The sequence below is a fragment of the Larus michahellis genome, chromosome 10 (assembly GCF_964199755.1).
Source record: "Larus michahellis chromosome 10, bLarMic1.1, whole genome shotgun sequence".
Classification (NCBI taxonomy): Eukaryota; Metazoa; Chordata; class Aves; order Charadriiformes; family Laridae; genus Larus; species Larus michahellis.
Window position 1 is genome coordinate 18,067,130 of NC_133905.1, and position 19,551 is coordinate 18,086,680.

The 19,551-nt window shown below is 40.8% G+C and overlaps 1 protein-coding gene across 1 annotated transcript in view; it reads right to left on the reverse strand.

Moving 5' to 3' along the window:
- Positions 1 to 19,551, reverse strand: part of SFMBT1 (Scm like with four mbt domains 1) — a 74,313-nt gene that overhangs the window by 8,880 nt on the left and 45,882 nt on the right. Inside the window, exons 3-13 of the mRNA XM_074602998.1 lie at positions 17,326 to 17,420; positions 11,866 to 12,106; positions 11,335 to 11,423; positions 10,149 to 10,395; positions 8,532 to 8,629; positions 7,334 to 7,435; positions 6,437 to 6,587; positions 4,888 to 4,970; positions 3,329 to 3,458; positions 2,517 to 2,630; positions 1,096 to 1,138 (exon numbers count right to left, since the gene is read on the reverse strand). Coding sequence (XP_074459099.1) covers positions 1,096 to 1,138; positions 2,517 to 2,630; positions 3,329 to 3,458; positions 4,888 to 4,970; positions 6,437 to 6,587; positions 7,334 to 7,435; positions 8,532 to 8,629; positions 10,149 to 10,395; positions 11,335 to 11,423; positions 11,866 to 12,106; positions 17,326 to 17,420 — 1,393 coding nt within the window. The remainder of the gene's footprint in view (positions 1 to 1,095; positions 1,139 to 2,516; positions 2,631 to 3,328; positions 3,459 to 4,887; positions 4,971 to 6,436; positions 6,588 to 7,333; positions 7,436 to 8,531; positions 8,630 to 10,148; positions 10,396 to 11,334; positions 11,424 to 11,865; positions 12,107 to 17,325; positions 17,421 to 19,551) is intronic.

The window sequence follows — 19,551 nt, forward strand, 5'->3', positions numbered from 1 at the left end:
TTGGAAAGGACTACTGTACTCCTACAGCTAGCACCCATCCTTCCTTGCTTGAAGTACATGGGCTCCCATGCTGATGAAGACACCACACAAAGCCACTGACAATACTTTACATTTTCTGCCTCCTTTTAACTTCATTTCACACTTCATGGCCCAAGGCAGAGTACAGTCTTACCTCAGGCATTTTGAAAAAGATGGGTCTTAAACGAAATACAACCAAAATGACTCAACTACTCCAGTAAGAATTCCAATTACAAATCATGGAAGAACAGCCTGCTCAGTATTTTAGGAGCAATGAAAACATTGGCAAGACTACTGACAGATCTGGTGTTTGTCAAGCTGTAAGAGTCAATAAAACAAACTGTCAGGCATTCTACTGAGCGTTTCTGAGCAGGCTCACATGAAGGAGTTTCATATGCATGACAGAGAGTTTATAGATGAATTATAGGTATTAGCAGAACTCTCCTTTTTGGCTAGTCTGGGACAAATTTAATCTGGGAAGGAACTATTAGAAGTTAATCTACTAAATAACTCACACTAAAGCCAAATTTTCTGATCAACTGTGCAAAATCACAGCTACACATTAAGGCAGCCACATTTTCTAAGCATATTTCATTACAGAAACTGTATTATTTGGGAATACATCCAAAAGGGAATCCATTTATTTTCCCTATTAATCGCCATTAAAAAAAAAAGGCTCAAGCCCAATCTTACAAAGTCTTAAGATCAGGCTATTTTTTCTTGAACGCCCTCCAATACTCACAGATACTGCAAACTTTTAGAAATGAAAGAGCAACACTTTCAACCCCAGAACTTCAATGACTCGACCTATTCAATAATTCATCTTGGCTGCACTATCATTGTTAAAAAACAGATTCCATGCTTTCTATCTCCTACTAGAGCAGTGCAAGAGGTCTTTTTCTACATCAACAGCAACTACCAGCACTAAGATAAACGGATTGTGGAATCTCTCAACCCTCAGTATAGCACTTCTGTAAAGCTAAATCTCCCCTGAGAAACATGATTTACCAATCAGAAAAAGAAAAAAAACCCTCCCAAGCCTCAATAACAAATAAAAGAAAAAAACCTGTTACTTACTGTTTCTCTGGTTGAACTACTGCAATTTTTTTCTGCTTGTTTACTGAAAGGAAGAAGACGAAAATATAAAAATATATGTAGTAGACTCATTTCCTCTAAGTTATACGCCAAAAAGAATCTATGTTCAAAGTCCCCCCAGTGTTAAGATAGCTCACCCATCTGCACTAGAGACATGCTGGCCCCTGTAACGTGAAGTAACCCAAAAGGTTTACTTCAATTTTCACTAAAAGTTCATTAAATCAGGCACGCATATACCCAGTCTTCTAGGAAATCTCACCTTTTGCACACCTTTCTTTGCATCATAGTCCCTAAACTACCTTTAATACCAGCCAAAAACGAATGATATGCTTCCCTTTTCAGCACCCAAAGGTGCCGAAACCTAACCAAAGGTTAGCTTCATAGGCCCAACTCGCCACTCTACTGGCACAGGGAACTTCAATCCTGTTTAACCACAAAATGGAACGAAATCAGCTGGTTAGAAACATGTTACGACTTAAGGCAATTGCTATGGAGAAAAAACAGTGTTGCAACTAAAAGTCAACTAGGTGATGGGTGCACTTCCTAATTCGGGCTTTCACAGTAAGGTAATAATACTAAACAAGGCAATGCAAGATGTGCCTCTTCTGCAATTTCAGGCTTTGTCCCCAACAAATGTCTGGATTTTTTTTTAAAGCATCTTTTCCCTAATTAGGTTTCCCCTGCTTCCTCCTCAGTCCGTTGCAGTGCAGACATGTCTCAGATAAGTTTCTCTTGCTTTGACTTCCAGTAAGGGGCAGCTCATTCCAATCTTACAATTTTATTATCTTACTTAATAAACATTCAGAAAATTCTTCAGTTTCTCCAGCTCCCATTAAACTTTAACAAACAGAGCTCACCATTTGAGAGACGACACTACTGTATGCTACCTACTAGTTAAAACAGGTTTGATTAACTTTTCAACATTTTGTTATTAAGGGATCGTAACCACCTGGCCCATTTAGAAAGCTAGGCCCCTTTATTTCAACGCCAAAACATATACACACTCAACATTGTTTTGTTATGACATTAATTTTACTTGCGCAAGTGCAAGCGTAAAATCAGTATCAGGGTCAGACACATGGCAAGAACAGCTCAGAAAAAAGTATATGCACAGCGTGGGGGTGTGTGCATGCACACAGATATGATTTCTTTATTAGATTAACAGATCATTTCCACGTGCTCACACAGCATGCAAAGGTCTCAAGCCAACACTGCCTGTTTTGGAGTTGTATGGATTCCAACTGCACCTAACAGCCAGGAGAACAGTTGCACAAGGCATGGATTCTGTGTACGTGGTGAATGTTTCCAAATTCAGTGATGCCAGCAATGCAGTAGCCTGCTCTTGAAGGTCTCGCCACCTCTACCGACCCAGCTAACCATTGCAAATAGAACAGAACTGATACCTATTGCTTTGCGAGGAGGTCTGAGCTGATATCCATTCGTCTCACACCAACCCACCGGAAATATATTCATTGATTCCACGCTCACTATACAGTCAGGGACGGGCTTCTTGGAGCCTGTTCAGTTTAGAGAAGCAAAAAATGAAACAACTCATAAAAATAAAAAAAAACCTCTTTTGGTTAGTGCTTGCTATATGTTTGCCAGTGAAGCTGCTTTTACTTACGGTGTATCTGGAACACACTATCAATTGTTAATTCATCCCCTTTTATTGACCAGATTCTTTACTTTGCTTCCTCCTAAAGGCTGGAGATGGGAGTTTGCCATCCACAGTTTAGCAGAGATGCACAGTGCATAATAAGTCTATGCTGATGTGCTTCCAATCAAGAAATGGGATTATAATGGAGAACAGCTGACATAGGCCTATTCTATCTTAATGAAGAACCTCTATTAAAAGTTTTCTTCCTAGGTCTGGTCAAAGCTTGCTCAGAATGCAAGTCACTCGTTTGTATAAACGTTACAAGACCCTTGCTTTCTAAAAGACACTGATCAGCACTTTGCACAGGGCACCAGCCTAGCACTGACACACTGCAATGCCCAAATGCCATTTTCGCCTGGCTTAAATAAGCACTGTCATCCAAAGCTAACTGGGAAACAGACAACGCAAATGGCTTTTTGCTGTGTTTTCATTGAGGAAATGGCGATTTGCTGCCCATATTCAGCAGGCAATGAGTTTGCTCCAGATACTCTTCAGGTTTGATGATGGTACTACAGAAGAATCAAGGCAAATGCTACTCTCCTCCCTCATCAGGCTTACCTTCCAGCTGAAGCCAGAGGTAGGAATCTTTCAACTTGGTGACTGTAGCAATGCAAACTTCTTCAGGATCAACTGGGTTCACAGCCTCAAGCTTCATATTCTCTTTAAATCCATGGTCAGAAGAAGTTAACTAGGAAAAAGACACAATACTTCTGTAAAATACCATCTGTATATCCAGTATATGATATGAATAGCCATGAACAGGAGCAACACAAAAGCTTCAGTGTTTGAGTAACATGGAAAGATACTCAGGCAATCTGAGATTTCAGTTAATTAGCACATTGAATACAAGTAAGATATATTAGGAACTACAAAGAACTTAAGTTAAAAAAAATAGGCCCTATAGACACACCTAGAAAAAAACATGTTTGTACTCAAAAATAAGGATGCTGACACTCACTGAAAGGATTGAGTGCTTTCTAAGCAACCAGGACTTCTCTGCTGCTTGCTACCTAAGTGATAAGTCTGATTGACCAGGCTCTCTATTTTATTATGTTAGCTTGGAAATCCATTTTATGCATGCAAGTAACATTCCTGCATCATCCAAATGAGTTCTGGCAGACAGCAAAGGAAGCTTTCTTTTCATTTTACATTTTTTGGATAAGTAGGATTTTACTTTATTCACCAACTTAGTCCCCATTTATTGAAAAATTCCTAAACCGTAAGAATACATATTTATCCACCTCTGAAGCGCCTGAATTAAAGATAAGAAGTAACAGCCAGACAGAGGAGTCTTCCTCCCACAGCCACTCTGCAACATAATTACAAGATCAATACATTACAAATTCTGTAACTAGCCTACAGTGATCAACTCTTCTCAGAAAAGGGATAATAAATTCAATGACCTGTTCTAAGATGCCACAGCTTACAAGACAGAACAAAGGCAACAAGAATTCATAGCCAGCAACACCTTCTTCAAAAAATGGTAATTATTCACTTTAATTTCTTCCCCTAAGCACTGCAATAGCCCAAGTACAGTAAATGGAATTGGAAGGCAGGTGTTAATAGTAACCTTTTCTACTTGACAAGGTATTCTGCTTTGGGAGACAGCAACACTGTCACTGAATCAACAAAAGCCCAAAATCTAGCAAGTACTTCAGGCACTGATTAATGCAAAATGATTATTTGGTACTAATTTAAGATGACTTGGTATTGATTAGTACAATGGAATGAATTTTTCAAGCTGAAAGGAAGGAAGATTGAAATAGTACACTAAGTAAATGAAAACAAGGTCTATTAAAAGGCCCTGTTTCCACAATTACAGGAGTGCCAAGGATTGATGCTGTTTTATGACTATTCTATGGACTCTTGCACATCTCAATTTTACAAAACATTCATTTCTTTTCGATCTGCTTTATCACATTTGGTCCACCACTTCCTTGTCTAGGAAGCTGGCATGCCCCTACTACTGTTCACATACATTTGCAGTTTCTTAACTCTTCTGTTTCCTCAGTTATCACAGGCAATTTAAGTCAAAAACATGCAAAAGGTTCTTCTCCCTGGAATCAAGAGTGTCATTCACGTGACAGAAGAGACATTTTTCTGCAAGAGAAGCTTACCGAAGGGAAGCAGCTCTGGGGAGCTGCCTCAGCACCACATTGTTTGAGGTAGTCAGCCCAATCGAAGTCCTGCCCAGGATAACCTAAGCGAAGAAAAAACAAAGGGGTTAGTTTAACAGCATGAGAACAAATGAGTCATTTAAATTTTATTTTTTTTAAATAGAGCACCCAAATGCGCTCAATACCAATATATTAGTCTCTCAAACACATGTTAAATACCAAGTCATTAAAGAGAGCAGTTCTTCGTCCTAAGAGGCTCATCAAGTTTGCTCACAGCTGTAAATCTGCACACATTTGAAGGGAAGAGTCTTAACATGGAGCCCATCAGGAGGCAGAGCATCTCTCCAAGAAAAAGACAAATTAAATTCTTTTGGGGGGAAATACTTCACTTCCCTGTGATCTAATAAACTCAAATAACTGACAGGAACCGGGTGCAGCAGTGGGCTGCTGTGACAGTTTGAGGCTGGCAGTGTATCACCAAGGAGACAACTGCAGCAGTTATTCCAGTAGGACGTTGGAAGCGCTCCCCTAGAAGGAATACCTGTGACAAGGGTTTAAGAAATCAAGCAAAATTTTAAAACTAGTCTAAGAATATAGTATTAACATGACAACCTAAAACCATGAAGTTCAACTACCCTCCAGGGAGGGCCTAACCACAGGGCTTAACCTATTTATTTTTCTCAGTTTTCTCCGTGCCAGTAGGACTCCTGAGACAATTCAGGATGCCCACCATTTCCGGGGGGGCTATGAGAAGAAAAGCTTAAAATCTTTGTGAGCTCCAGTCACACACCTAGAAAGCAAGATTTCATCTTTCACATGCAAAATTCTAGGTAATGCTGGGTCAACCAAAGCCACTCTTTGTACCCTACCCGAGCAAAGGCAAAAGACAAACATCCTATGCTCTTTGCTCCTCTGATGTCATGAGCAGCTAAAACAAAACATTCTGAATTCTGTGGCAGTAAGTAAGAGGACTCAGTCCCTGGTTTTACAATACCATTGACATTTCCATTTTGAGAAAATGCATAAATATTTCAGTAGCTGAGGATCACTCCCCAATTCCCTTATGTCCTGAAGCAATGTTTCAGCAATCTGCTACCTTGCCTGATAGGTCCTTTGAAAAAAAATACTTCATTAACTTCTAGCGATAAGATATTCTAAAAATATTTTAAGACATTGGATAACAACCTTCCATTTTGACCAGAAGCAAAAATCCAATGCAAAGACTATAGGCTTCTGATATCATATTAATTAATGCTGATATCAACATTGCCTTGGAACACATACTCCATTCGTTCAAGTGTTCAGGATTCTATGCATGACCAGCATCCCCCAGCCACTGTCATCTTCTCAAATCTAGGCACGCACCCAGGAAACTTCAGTTTCAGTAACTCAAAACTCCTGCTTCTCAGAATTTGATCTTTATTGTTCTTTGCTTGTGCTACTACATGTAATTATTTTGCAGAAGTGTTGTCCTAAACACGGCGCTCTGGGGATTGGCAATCTGTTTCGTCGAAGGAGGAGAGAGTATGACAAGCTTGCACAAACATACCTGGTGGGGGACTGAGATGCAAGCCGTTCTTCAGACTCCATTGCACAGGGAAAATACCAGCACTGTTGACATGACAAATGTAAGACTGGCTGGTCGTACGCTCTGGTCTCAAGTCATCAATCTCTATCATGAAATATTTTTCATTGTACACCTGTATTTAGCCAAAACAGAACCACATAGTCTTATAAGTAGCATATTCCGATCTATTGCTTCCTCTGCCCCATTCTGATAATTTTATTAAACAGCAACACTGCGCAATGGTTATATTGAGAGACTATCTGTCCTGAAAAAAAAGCAACATTTCCTGGAAAATACACAAGAAAAGATTTTAAAACATGTTCTGGTTTTATTTGCACAGCAACACTTGTTTAACTACACCAAAGCAGGTCTCTTTAGAACCATCCAGCTTCTTACTAAAACAGGAAGATAGAAGTTGCTCAAAACCTGATTATGTTGGGGAGTTTTCATTTCAGCTTTTAAAGCCATGTGTGGGCCCTTGTTTGAAGATCAAGCCACATAAACGTCAGAGCTTATACAGTAATGACATTAACTTTTGCAAAAACAAAACCCCAGAATCTATATTCCACTGGATATTTGGATTATGAGGGATTATATCTAATTTTAAAAATCCGTGTTTGACAATTTTAGCCATTTCATCTTTTGAGCTTGTATCTTTTTGGAACATTTTCCCTCCTTTCAAATCCAATGTCTTCACCATCAGCAGTTAAGATTTTTTTTCACAGCAACCTGTCCCCTAATGGAGACAAACAAAACACTGAATTTGAAAACTAGTTCAAGATTTTAAGATAACCAGTTGATGAGACTTTCCTGAGCATTTAAGAACAGAAGTGGCAATAGAATTGAATCTTAGCAGGACAAGTTAAAGAACCCTGGTACCTTGAGAACTGTAGCAGGAGAGATTACAAAAGGAGCCACTGGGTCCAAAGCTTCTAACTTCATGCCTTCAGAGAACGAATGCACTCCAATCACAGGTTTATCCTGAAAAATGAAGTATCAGAGTGATTACCTGCCTTTCTCCATCAAAAAAAGACATACCTTACATAATTCAACTGAACTGGATAACTTGAGTTTTCATTAGTTCACTCTAAGAAACCAACAGGTCAGAGTACCAGCAACCTCTCTATAATAAAAAGAAAAGGCCAACTACGGTCTGTGGGACCAACAGTTTTCTATGAGTTTTAGGAAACTGAGTCCTCAAGATTTCCTCCTCTGATGTTCTCCCCACAGAAGCAAGATTTCACAATACAGGGTGGTCTGGTAAATCAATAAAAATTGGGTTCTTTTCCCCTAACCTTTAGCGCTCATCACGAGCTACACTAAAAGAGAACTGTAAAAGTCTCCATTTTCAGCCTAACAAAAATCTGCAAAACAGGGCTTCCTGCTCCACAATTATATATATTCTGCTCTGTATATGACCCGACATGTTCAAGAGCAACAGCCAGGACCTCCTCTTCTATTCTGCTTATGGGTCCAAACGAAGCTGAGAAAAATGAACTAAGAACTTGAAGGGCTAAATTTACATTCCTACTTCCCAAAATGTGTCAAGATTTATTTTTTTTTTTTCTATCAATACATATACTTAAATTCAGACTCATTAGTACATTTGCTAACACTCAGAATATAACAGGACACCTTATACACCATGTGTAACTGTATCAGATTGCAGATTAGATGTTACACATGTTAAACTTTCAACGTACTCACAGAATTAGAGAGACTGTAGCAACCCTGCACTGCTCTAGAAAGCCAGTAATCCAAAAGATCAGCTGGTGATCAACTGGATATGCCATTATAAAAGATCAGAACCAGGGATTCTTCCCAGTATGACAACTCATGGCTCACATACTTGTGACTGGTGCATTGTCTAACTTAACAAGATTTGTATAATAGTATGATTATTATTTATCATTCTTATTTTTTTAAACTAGAGGGAGAAAGGAAAAGAAACCTAAAAAAAACAAATCAAGGAAATAATTTTGAATAACCGTGACTGACTTCCCCAAATTATTTCTTAGGAATATGGCATTTTCATGATATCACTCACCGCATTAAACTACACATACTGTGTCTTTACCTTAAAGAGATCTGTAGGAACTGATGACTCCTCTTCCTCCTCTTTCACCTTCTTCAGGATCTCTTGCCAATCTGCTTCGCTCTTCAAGGACCTAATGGCTTGAATAAAAAGAAAGGAAAACAGTGAACTTCCTTCTTCTTTTCCTTCAGAACACATAGCAATAAAGCCAAAAATTTGATTTGTGCTCCTCCAAGTGCCCAGTTCAATATCCTTGCAAATACCTTCCTTCTTAAAAACTTACTGTTTTCTTTGACCTTTGGATGTGCTACAAAAAGGGACTGAAGTCAAGCAACACTGCATCACCTATATGCTGCCCAGTCTAGTTTTTCTGAGAAAACAGGGATCACATCAAGGAAAACTTCTGGAGAAACATATGACCAGAACGTAAATCCCCAGCTGGATAACGCTAGCTTGTTTTACACTTACGCAAGCAGACAGTTCAAGAAATGTTCCACAAGTCTGTCCCAGCTGCGTAAGTTACTCTTTTACAATCTGTAATCGCAGACCACACACGTCTCTGATAGAAGAGGAACTACTTGTACCAGTGCCATCACGTACAAACGATGCCTGTCAGTATATCAAAGCTCTTAGGTATACATAAAAACGAAACAAATCCAGTAGCTATCTAATATTTTAAAAAGACTTTATTCACTGAAATAGCACTGTGGAATCCAGCCATCTAGTTTCTGTCAGCTATTTAGTGTCTCCCTGCTCACATTCCTGATTTCAACAGAGCTTGGTCAAGCACTAGCAAAGGTAATATGCTCAGTCATTTCACCAGAAATTGGTTTGGTCTCCTCAGTACTATTTGTCCTTGCCATAAGGGGAAGACACTTAGAAAACACCATGCCAAAAACAACGGTTCTAAACAACCTGAACTTCCCCCAGCTAATAGCAGAGTGTGCAGAACCTTAGATGTAGACCTGCCTTTGCAGAAAGGCTTCGTGGCTCAACGTTCTGCAGTTTTATCCCAAGGTTTCCCCTCATCAGGAAACATGTTAGATCACTGCTCAGCTCATAAGCAATTAATTTGTGTTTTAGCAATTTTATGCCCCTCTTCTTTGATGACTCACCCTGACATGCACATGCCTGGAAAACATGGTCATCTGTCCCACCTTCTGCCTCTGCTTCCACGCATTCACTCCCTGAGCCCCGTTTTTAAGGACATTTTCATATCTACGTAACACCTCTTTAGACACTGCCTTAATTAGCCCAGTGGACCTGGAGTCACAACGGCAAAAGCTCCTGTTGAGCAGTACTTCAAAACCAGGTGACTTTTTCACGCCAGGAATATAAACCTACCAAAAACAGCCGTGAAGCAACCCCTTTCTCAATTCCTCCCTCTCCACAAACAGGGGGAAAGTTTTGACAGGCAAAACCATTTAGAAACTTTTGACAGGCAAAACCATTTAGAAACTTTTGAATGAGTGGATGAAAAGTCTTGGAGGACTATTAACTGGTGTTTTTACTTACATATTATTAGGTACAGTATTTTTCAGATCACACACTGATTACATGACTACCATATGCATCGGGAAGGCAGATTTAGAGCACCAAAGCAGCAGAGGTATTCTCTAGTCTCTGATCACCATAAAAAAAAGACACGTTTTGAAGTACCTAAGGGCGGTTGCAGGCTATATCCATGCTGAGCTGCCCACCCCACTTGATGAAGAAAAGGGTCCAAGTAGAATAGCCATTGGTCAAATTTGTCAGAATCGTCCAGCCCTTCATATCGCAGTTTAAGTCTCCCACCAACGTTTTCTACCACGTTGACTATCCAGGCTTCCAGGGAATCCCGGACGTTTTGCAGTTCTAGTCGGGAGCCTGGTGCAATGAGATCCAATGGATTTTTCCCTCTGTGGAGCTACAAAAAGAACACAAATTATTCTGTACAACAGAACAAAACAAATCCCTTACTTCCATTTCTTTATACACATTCTTTTTGCATAAATAAAGTATGAATACAGAAGTAAATAAATACAGGTCCCTTACTAACACAAGACAACAGAAATGACAATGTTTAGAATCGCTGGTGCTTGCGTCAGAGCTTCTGCACTGCCTGTAGACATAGTCACACATTTCAATTAAGTCCTCATCATCATTTTCAGAAGCATTATCACTTATATATTCAAGGTTTGAAGGCAACATGAATAATCTCTTTCTAAAACTGAGTCATCCAGCATACAAAGATGACTAGACAGGAAACATACAAAAATAAAAATGTCTATTGTAAAGAAGACATCAATGGCATCTTCCAAAAAAATTTATATTCTGTACTTTCCAACCAGACACTGACACGATGTGCAAATACTGTCTTAAGTGCAGAGGAGGGGATAAAAATTTGGTTCTTCACTAACAAAGACGCAAGATTTAAGTGAAACAACAATCTGCCCATTAGTAAAAAAGAAAATAGAATAAATAAATGAAAGGAGTCAACTGAGAAAGGGGACAACATGAAAGCCAGATAAATAAAGGATTATTTCCTTAGAGCTATATGAAGTAAGAGCAGAATAGGAGGAAGACTCTGACTGAAACCTAAGGGTGTTTGAAAAAGGTCTTTCTTTTGATAGGATTAATGAACAGCCCAAACCCGCAGTGACAGGTATGTTTCAGGACAACTCTTATCAAAATTAAGTACTGGAAATGGGAAACACTAGAGAGTGGAACTTCAAGGTCAGCAGCATACTGCAGTGCTCCCTAAACTTAAAAAAGGATATGAAATGACACTCTGAATAGGGGTTCCCTTAATGACAAAGGGGAAAATCAAGACAAAAGCATAGACGCAGCACGTTGCAGCACTTACCCCCTCCAGCAGGTTCGCAGGAGCACTGCAAGCTCCTTTCAGCACCCGCTGAAGGAATTCCTCCTGGTCAGGTATCTTGTCCTTGATACCTGAGTGAAAAGTGGAGAAGACAGACTATGATTCTTCCTGCCAGTTAAAGATTATTCAGACACCAAGACATTACCACACTCTTGCGCTGCCTAATTCACAAGAATCTCCCACACATTCACCAGTAACACCTTAAAAGAAGAAAAAAAAATCCTTCAAGGAAATGACAAAGCAATAGAATTTGGTGCGTGATGATTAAGAGAACTACAATCCTCTGTAAAAATAAGTCCAGTTCTGAAATTAAGCTAACTCCTCGCTGGTGAAAGAGCAATCTCCCACTGTAACTCATGGGACTTCAGAAAACCGTGGCAGACAACCTCAACTTGTCATCACAGCAACCTCACCTGTGCATAACAGCAATTACGAAGACTACCTGCAAGGCTTACAAACGACAAAACCATACTTTTGTATGTACCGCCCGCTTCTGCAATATGGAGCCAATACCTTCAGGCACTTTGAGAATCTTCTTGTTCTGCTTGCACCAGCCGATGGGGTGTAAATCAGCTGTCATGATATCACACCAAAAGTCAGCCTTGCGGTCTTCCCCATAACCATCATAACGCAACAGGAGCAGCTGCCCACAGGTAGTAATGATGGTGGCCACCCAGTAGGTGTTTTGGTCGGACTTGACGGCAACTTCTAGCTTCATACCAGGGGCAAAACCATTCTGCAAACTTGTATCCACCTAAAGAGGAAGAACACCATCACATTTGAGCACCTCCCAGAAACTTCATGGAACAACAGGAGGAATCATTTAGACACGCTCATTAACAAAAAACCTCAAGCCAAATGCTATCCAGTCTCTTCAGAGAAACAACATCACATTACGCAACCCAAATTGGAATGTACACGGAATCATCATTAGTGAAATCTCCTTTCGTTTCAGAGTATCTTTTCAACCTTAAATCATTATCTTGCAATTCATCTTCCTGCCCTGGATGATACTTCACCCATCACTAAAAAGCCTTCCAAGTCACCGCTGGGCTGCCAAGCCAGGCAAAACTGGAGGTCAAACTCGGCAACACAACTTTAACTTTTTGTGTTAAACTATGTCTTTCAACCTCTTTGGACAAAGAGCCTGTTTAAAGTACATACACATGCTTTAGATAACAACACTACTGTCTCTTCCACCACGCTCATTTAAGAAGGCACGAATCTGCACAAATTGCAGAATACAGATCTTTATGTCTCTATGCAAGAACCCAAATAATTCTGTACGTAGTAGCATTGTTACATAAATTGCATAGAACACAATCAGTATGTGTTCTTCAGTGAACTCAGGCTTTGACAACAATAAAGGTCCAAATAGTGTGTGTGCTCTGTGTGTGCGTGTGTGCGCAGGTGAGGAATCTCACTGCACAGTACTCAGATACTGAAATGTGACCTTAAAAAGAGAAGGCAAAACATTAAGTTTCTGGTATCCCCAGCTTCTCCCAGCTCAAACATTCCTGAAAAAGCAGAAAGACTCTGTTCTGCTCTCACTGTCGTATGCTTCCAAGCTACACTTAATTCCATGGCCTCAGCCTTAATTAAAAATCTAACATGTCACATGTCAATCCCCTGTTCTCAGCTGAATGTAACTGATGTTTTCTTTCTTAAGTGGTCCCAAGTTCCATTTCCTCTTTGAGTCAACTGCAAGAAAGGCTTTCAGTATGATGCAGATGCAGTAGATATTTTCTGGGTTATTTATTACCAGTTCTGCGCTGACGGTTCAGTAACTGCCGTAGCTATTATAGTCTCATCAGCCAGCCCATACTGGTTTGCTAAAAATAAAACTAGGAGAACCACATCAGAAAGAAAAGCATATGCCTCTGTTAACTGTTCACATCCTTTAGGTTAATAGCCTTCACTTAAACCCCTTCTTCAAAACAAAATCAACAGGACCCAATATCTGCAGGCATTTTGAAGTGATATTACAGAGGCTATCTCTTCAAAAAGATAGCTGTTTTGCTGAAGAGATACTACTAAAGAATTTATATTCTGATTCCTGAAAGAAAAGCCATGAGCTCGACACCAAGTCTGAGGAATTGCGAAATCTGTGCAGCGCTCTGTACCCGAACTTTCAGCAAAGCCTCACGGCGGAGAGAGCTGCATTCACCGAAACCAACAGCAACAGATGGAGCCTTCCCTGAAGTCAGGTGCATTTTTCTAACACTGTCATTTACGTTCCCCAGCCGATACAGCGGAGACCAAGAAGTTAGCACCCTCTCCTGGCAGCTGGGCAAGACTACACCTCTAAGTGGCTTCAAGCACAAAACTTAGTCTCTTTAGGCTGGCTGGCTGCGCAGACCAGCTAGCAGGAGATGCTGGGGAAGCTCCAAGAGTATTTGCTCTGGAGCAGTGGGTCTGAACGTGGCAGTTTCCCACTGCAGATATGGCCTGCAGAGATAGCCCCGAGCAGTTGGTGACAGTGCTGCTTAGGCAGCTCCGAGCCCCAGTCCCTCCTTCCCATCGAGCTCTGTCCCCCCGGCTTTGGGCCATGTTGCAGGTCAGACCTGAGGATCCGAATCGGCTCAGGAGGAGACAATGATAAAGAACAGACAAAAAGCATTAGGAGCACGCAAGAACACATAGCAAATGCATGTGTTCAGATGATGCTGAACACTAGCTTATTTTTAATACATGTTTACGCACCGATGTAAGTTGCAGAAAGGAATTAAAAAAGAGAATTCAATAATTCTAGAGAAAGTATATTTAGACTTAGGGGGGATGACAACATTGACATGCAGTGTCCGGGTTTTTGTTAAGCTCTTTTTCCTGCTAGATTGTAGGTGAAACAGTCACTTTGATCTCAATAATGTTTAATCTTTTAAAATGCAAACAAATTAAACCTTAGAATACACTTAATTTAAGGAAGTAGCTTACATTTTCCAACGTGTGTTGCTCATAGTAAGAACAAAACTTTCAGAATTAATATAAGCATACAAATAAAAAACCCCTCCTCTCTCCCAAAAGCAAGTCTAGTTCTTTGCTGTGCAATCATGGAGTACATTTTCTTAACCTGATCACGTACTCTCCTACAACGTGGGTTAGGTGTTTCTCACCCCCCACTCATAATGGGATGCTGGTCACAGTCTCACTACTACAATATTTAAAAAGAACCAAATAAGAACCTTAAGCTTCCATCTAAAATTTATTTATACTAATTAATTAATTTATTTATGCATGCCTGTTTGCTCTTGTGCCAATATTACTCTTCACCTTAGTTTTTTCCATTGGTTTTTTGAGAGTACAAAAGTAGTTCCCTCTTAGCTCTCCTGATGGTAGATTATAAAAATATGTCATTCTTCAAGTCAAGCAACTAGCACTGCACAGATTCCATCTGCGGGGACCACCAGTCACTGGCACGGAGACATTAGTGCCTGCACGCGCTCCACTGAAAATCTCTCACCTGATGTATCCTGGAATCACACTAACATTTTTTTAGGGCTTCATCACATAGACAGGCTGTCACTATCCACTGGGAGGCACTGAGGTTCTCCTCCTCTGCCTGTTCCAAAGCATTGCTTTCTAATGGACAGCAGAAATCCTGAGCATGTGACCTTGCACTATTGAATTTCTATTAACAGCAAGATCTAGGTGATGTGACACTGCTCTAAATATGCTCCTCTCTCTGCTTGTCAATTTGGTGTCAGCATTAACTTTCCAAAATTTTATGCCAAGCTTATTAGAGAGAACATCAAAATTGGCCTCCAGACAAATTCTAAGGAAACTCCGCTGGCAGACGCCTGGCGGTTCCCCTCCTCGAGACACAGGTATCTATTATCACACCCATTCACGACCCTGCGTCCGTGGGTCAGCTCCCGTGGCATGCCGAGGCACGAAGTGTGGCCAGCCAAGCTCCCCAGGCACAGCTCCTCCATCCCGCTGCCCACGAGAGGGACCCAGTGCAGCCAGCAAGGACTGGGCGCAACGCAGTCTCCATGACAGTGTTACTTGCACCAGCAAAACTGCACCATGTTCTACACATGTAGGGAATAACAACAATAAAAAATGTGGATTTTTCTTTTTGAACCTAATTGTATTTTTACTGACGATGGCCACAGCAATCAGACCTTGTTTGACACCACTGAGTTGGCAAAGAGTCCAGCGCAGGGGTTACAAAGTCATTCAAAGCGTGTCTCCTGCCGATTAACAAAACATAGCCGTGATGTCAATTCAGTTGGCCACCACTGTAAAGCTGGCATTACAATTAGTTTGTGTAATGTCCAAGCTATGATAGCAAGTTTCTTTAACAGAGATCATGTAAGATAAGCCACACCAGAGGAGCAGAGAGATCGCTACTGCAAAACGCCATTGCCGATTCCATCCTGCTCCCTCGAGGTGGGCTGCACAGACACCACCACTCTGAGTAAGCTTGCTCTTGCTACAGCCTTAGTACGCTAGGAAAAACAAAGTGAGGATAGGCCTCTCCCCTTCAGAAATGAGATAATGAGATATTTGAATGTTTATTTTGAACAAAAAGTTTATAATTACATCCCAGTGTATAGAAAAGCCTCTGCAAAGTCCACATTTACTGTGCATCTTTACTACTAACACAACTGCCAGATTTTAATAGATTCTTTAATGTTTTGCACTTCTGCAGGTTACCTTTGGACTTAAAATGCTTTGTGATCCTTCTGTGAACAGACCTCAGTTTGTGTTTGGGCTGATTTAAGTCTCCTGTACTGAAAGTGGTGACACCGGACCTGAAAGCCTGAGCACCACAGAGTGCTTGCCAAACAATGTGCCACACACAAGTCACTATCCTCACTGCCATCATAAAAGCCCCACAGCCAGTCTTTGAAAGACTATTACATAGTAACTTTAATAAAGAGATGGATAAGGATACAGGCTGGCAGCTTAGAAGGTGTTTTAATTGTTGGAAGCGACCCATGAGGTTTGGAAACCAGCTCTATACAGCTCACCTTCACTGATGACCCAGCAGAAGCAGCCAGACTTTACATTTAGATCTCACCCAATGGGACCAGTATCCTACCAGTACCTAAAGGGGGCCTACAAGAAAGCTGGGGAGGGACTTTTTAGGATGTCGGGTAATGGTAGGACCAGAGGGAACGGATTAAAACTAGAGATGGGACAATTCAGGCTGGACGTTAGGAAGAAGTTCTTCACCATGAGGGTGGTGAGACACTGGAGCAGGTTGCCCAGAGAGGTGGTGGAAGCCCCATCCCTGGAAGTTTTTAAGGCCAGGCTGGATGGGGCTCTGAGCAACCTGACCTAGTGGGAGATGTTCCTGCCCATGGCAGGGGGGTTGGACCTAGATGATCTTTAAGGTCCCTTCCAACCCTAACTATACTATGATTCTATGACAGCGCACTCCAGGATTTTACCAATAAACATTTGATTAAAGATATTCAAGGGCAAAGACAAGAGCTTATCAAGACTTTATCCTATCCATTAAGCCTGCGCTTGACAATTATCCTCATCAGTTTTCTAATGACTACAGTCAAGTGTTTGGCAGAGTTGTTATCTTCTCCTTGGCCTCCTTGAGAGCCACCATTCAAACCTTCTTTGAGAGCACATTTGAATTCTGCTGTTCAAGAACTATGCCACCAACTTTCTAAAGCTAGCTCCTCCATAGCAGTTGTCCCATAGCTGTCATCAAAAGAAGAAGGAGACTGGCCAGTTTGGGCTTTATGAGAAAAATCAAGCTTATCTTCTGGTGCAGAAAAGGCTAGGAGCCCCTTAACTTTCAGCACGTGGGGATGGGATTACCCTGGGCTATGCACAGAGAGGAAGACAAGCAACAATAATAAAAAGGTAAAATTTCTCATTCTAAGAAACATGATTCTAGTTAGCCTTCCAGATTTGAGTACAGCAACTCATTCAAAGGAGCCCTAAACAGTGTATCAAGAAAACACCAAATGTAGGAGGTGGTAAGAAAACACCCACTCCCTTACTCACATGTTTAAAAGATCCATGGGGGGCTGCAGTTGCTCCTGTGTCTTCTAGATACTCATCCCAACTGAATTCCATTTCTTCCACACTGGAACCAGCATCTGTAAGAGAAGCCAAACACCTTCTATTTAGCAACCTGTTGGCTTAAGTCTTAGAATACTAAGAGCTACGCTTTAGTTCCAACTGACTGACTACGCAAGTGCGCAATGAACTCCAGTTATGCATTTCAACACAGAGACAATGCTGTTTAGCCTTTCTTTGTATGTGAAGAGCACTTTCAGTTGGATTTGGTCTGAAAAATAGTGCGATCCTGAGGATATTGAATAAGTACAAATTGTTTACAATTTGTGAGAGGAACATAGGCAGAAGAGTTCTGTATTTGTATCAACAAACATGAGAGACCCAAAACCCTGGGCATCTTGGACCATCAGTGTATTTAATTAAAAACCATCCAGGAAACGGCAATACCCATAGTAAAAGGATTGAAAAGAAAGACTAAAACCATTTGAAATATGACTCCCCTCTTTTTAAGTTAGATAGCATTTATTTAGATATTATAAAACACCAAAAGCGCAGAGAAGGATTCAGGGTAGTTCTAAGGAAAACAGCTCGAGACAACTGAAATCAAGAATACTCAGGTTAGTCACTTAAAAAAACAGCTCATAAGGTGTAACAGCTTCTTTAGACCAAGAAAACTTCGTTTCTGGATGAATTTAAAGCAAAAATGCGCCAAAACCACTCAAGCCACAGTTCAAAACTCACTCAGGGTGTTAGGGAAGCAATTAGCTGTAGTGAGCCACACTACAAATTACTCAGCTTTTCTATGATAATTGTCAAGCCTGTCCCCCAGCCCCGGTCTCCCCTTCAGCTCTTGGCTCACTTCCCCGCCCCCCTCCTATTCCTGTCTCCTCCAATGTGTAACCCACTCTGCTGAAGAGATGCCACAACCCACACAGGTTGGATTTCAGGTCCCCTGTTTAGTTCAGCATGCAGCCACATTATATTTTTCCTGAAGCAACAGCTGAGATGACCAGGGAAGGTCCCACCTCATACAAGTGGCATTTTTGACCTCAGCGTGCAAACTACAAGTTGAGGTTCAGCAGCGAAAGGGGCAGCAGTGATATGACATAAAAGTAAAGCTTTTCGTTCTCACTTTTAGACTGATTCTACCATAGTCGTCTTTATGAATGAACACCAGAGAGTTTAATCTCTCAGTACCAGGAAACCTGATACCTTGTTTCCATTTGAAAACAGAGAAATCTCTGTGTATCAAAGCAGGCGGAGAGCTCAGCCAAGGTTATGGGACACCAACATTTCCTACAGGCTCAGCCTTTCTTGGGACAGGTGGTAACTGTGTTTGAGTAGGAAACTTTTAAGTGCCCCAAAAAATTAATGAAATACTATTACATGCCCTTATCAGACCCATGGACATGCTGACAACCTGCTAAGTGTGCTCCACAACAGTTCTTAGTCCACAGAGAGGGGCAAATATTTGCCCAGAAAACTGAGCTGCTTTGAATTGCCTAAAAAGCCTACAAGTCCTGAGTGTAAAGTAGGTCCGTTTTCTTTTCAAACTGATTGTTAAGCTCCATCTTCAACTTTCCATTGTAATTCTAGGAATTATCATTTCTCCAGGTTTAGAAATGCACACTCAGTTAGTTTCTGTTTGCTGATGACAGTATCTGTTTTAAAGGCAGCTGTTATCTCTCCCAAACCCAATTTCATTTTGCTGTTTTGAAACAACCCCAGTTGGTTATATTGGCCTTTCAGAAGCCTCAGAGCTCAAAAAATTCAGAGCTTGACTATCACCATCACTTTTAGGGGATCGCTTTTAACTTACTGAAGAAATAGACCTGGAAAATGACAGAAGTAAGTAATTTTATTTAAAAAAAACAAGTGAGAAAGTAAAGAGATTATGGTACAGACTACTGCTGTGTGCAAATTAGGGTGGAGCTGATCAAAGCTTTGCCTGCAAGCCATTCTAAGAAAAATATAATTTCGTTGCAAAGTGTTGTTAAAACAGAGTAAGATTTCTCAACTCATTAAAACAGCATTTTACTTTAATATAACCATAAAAATGCTTAAGTTCACAGCTGTAGAACCGAAGCGGGAAGAAACATCAGCTCGAACACATCATCTACGGTCCGCTGAAACCAAGAGTGAATTTTGTCTGATTTTCCCCCCTCCTAGATCAAGCCAGCTCACCCTTTCCCACTGAAAAGTGCCCAGCTG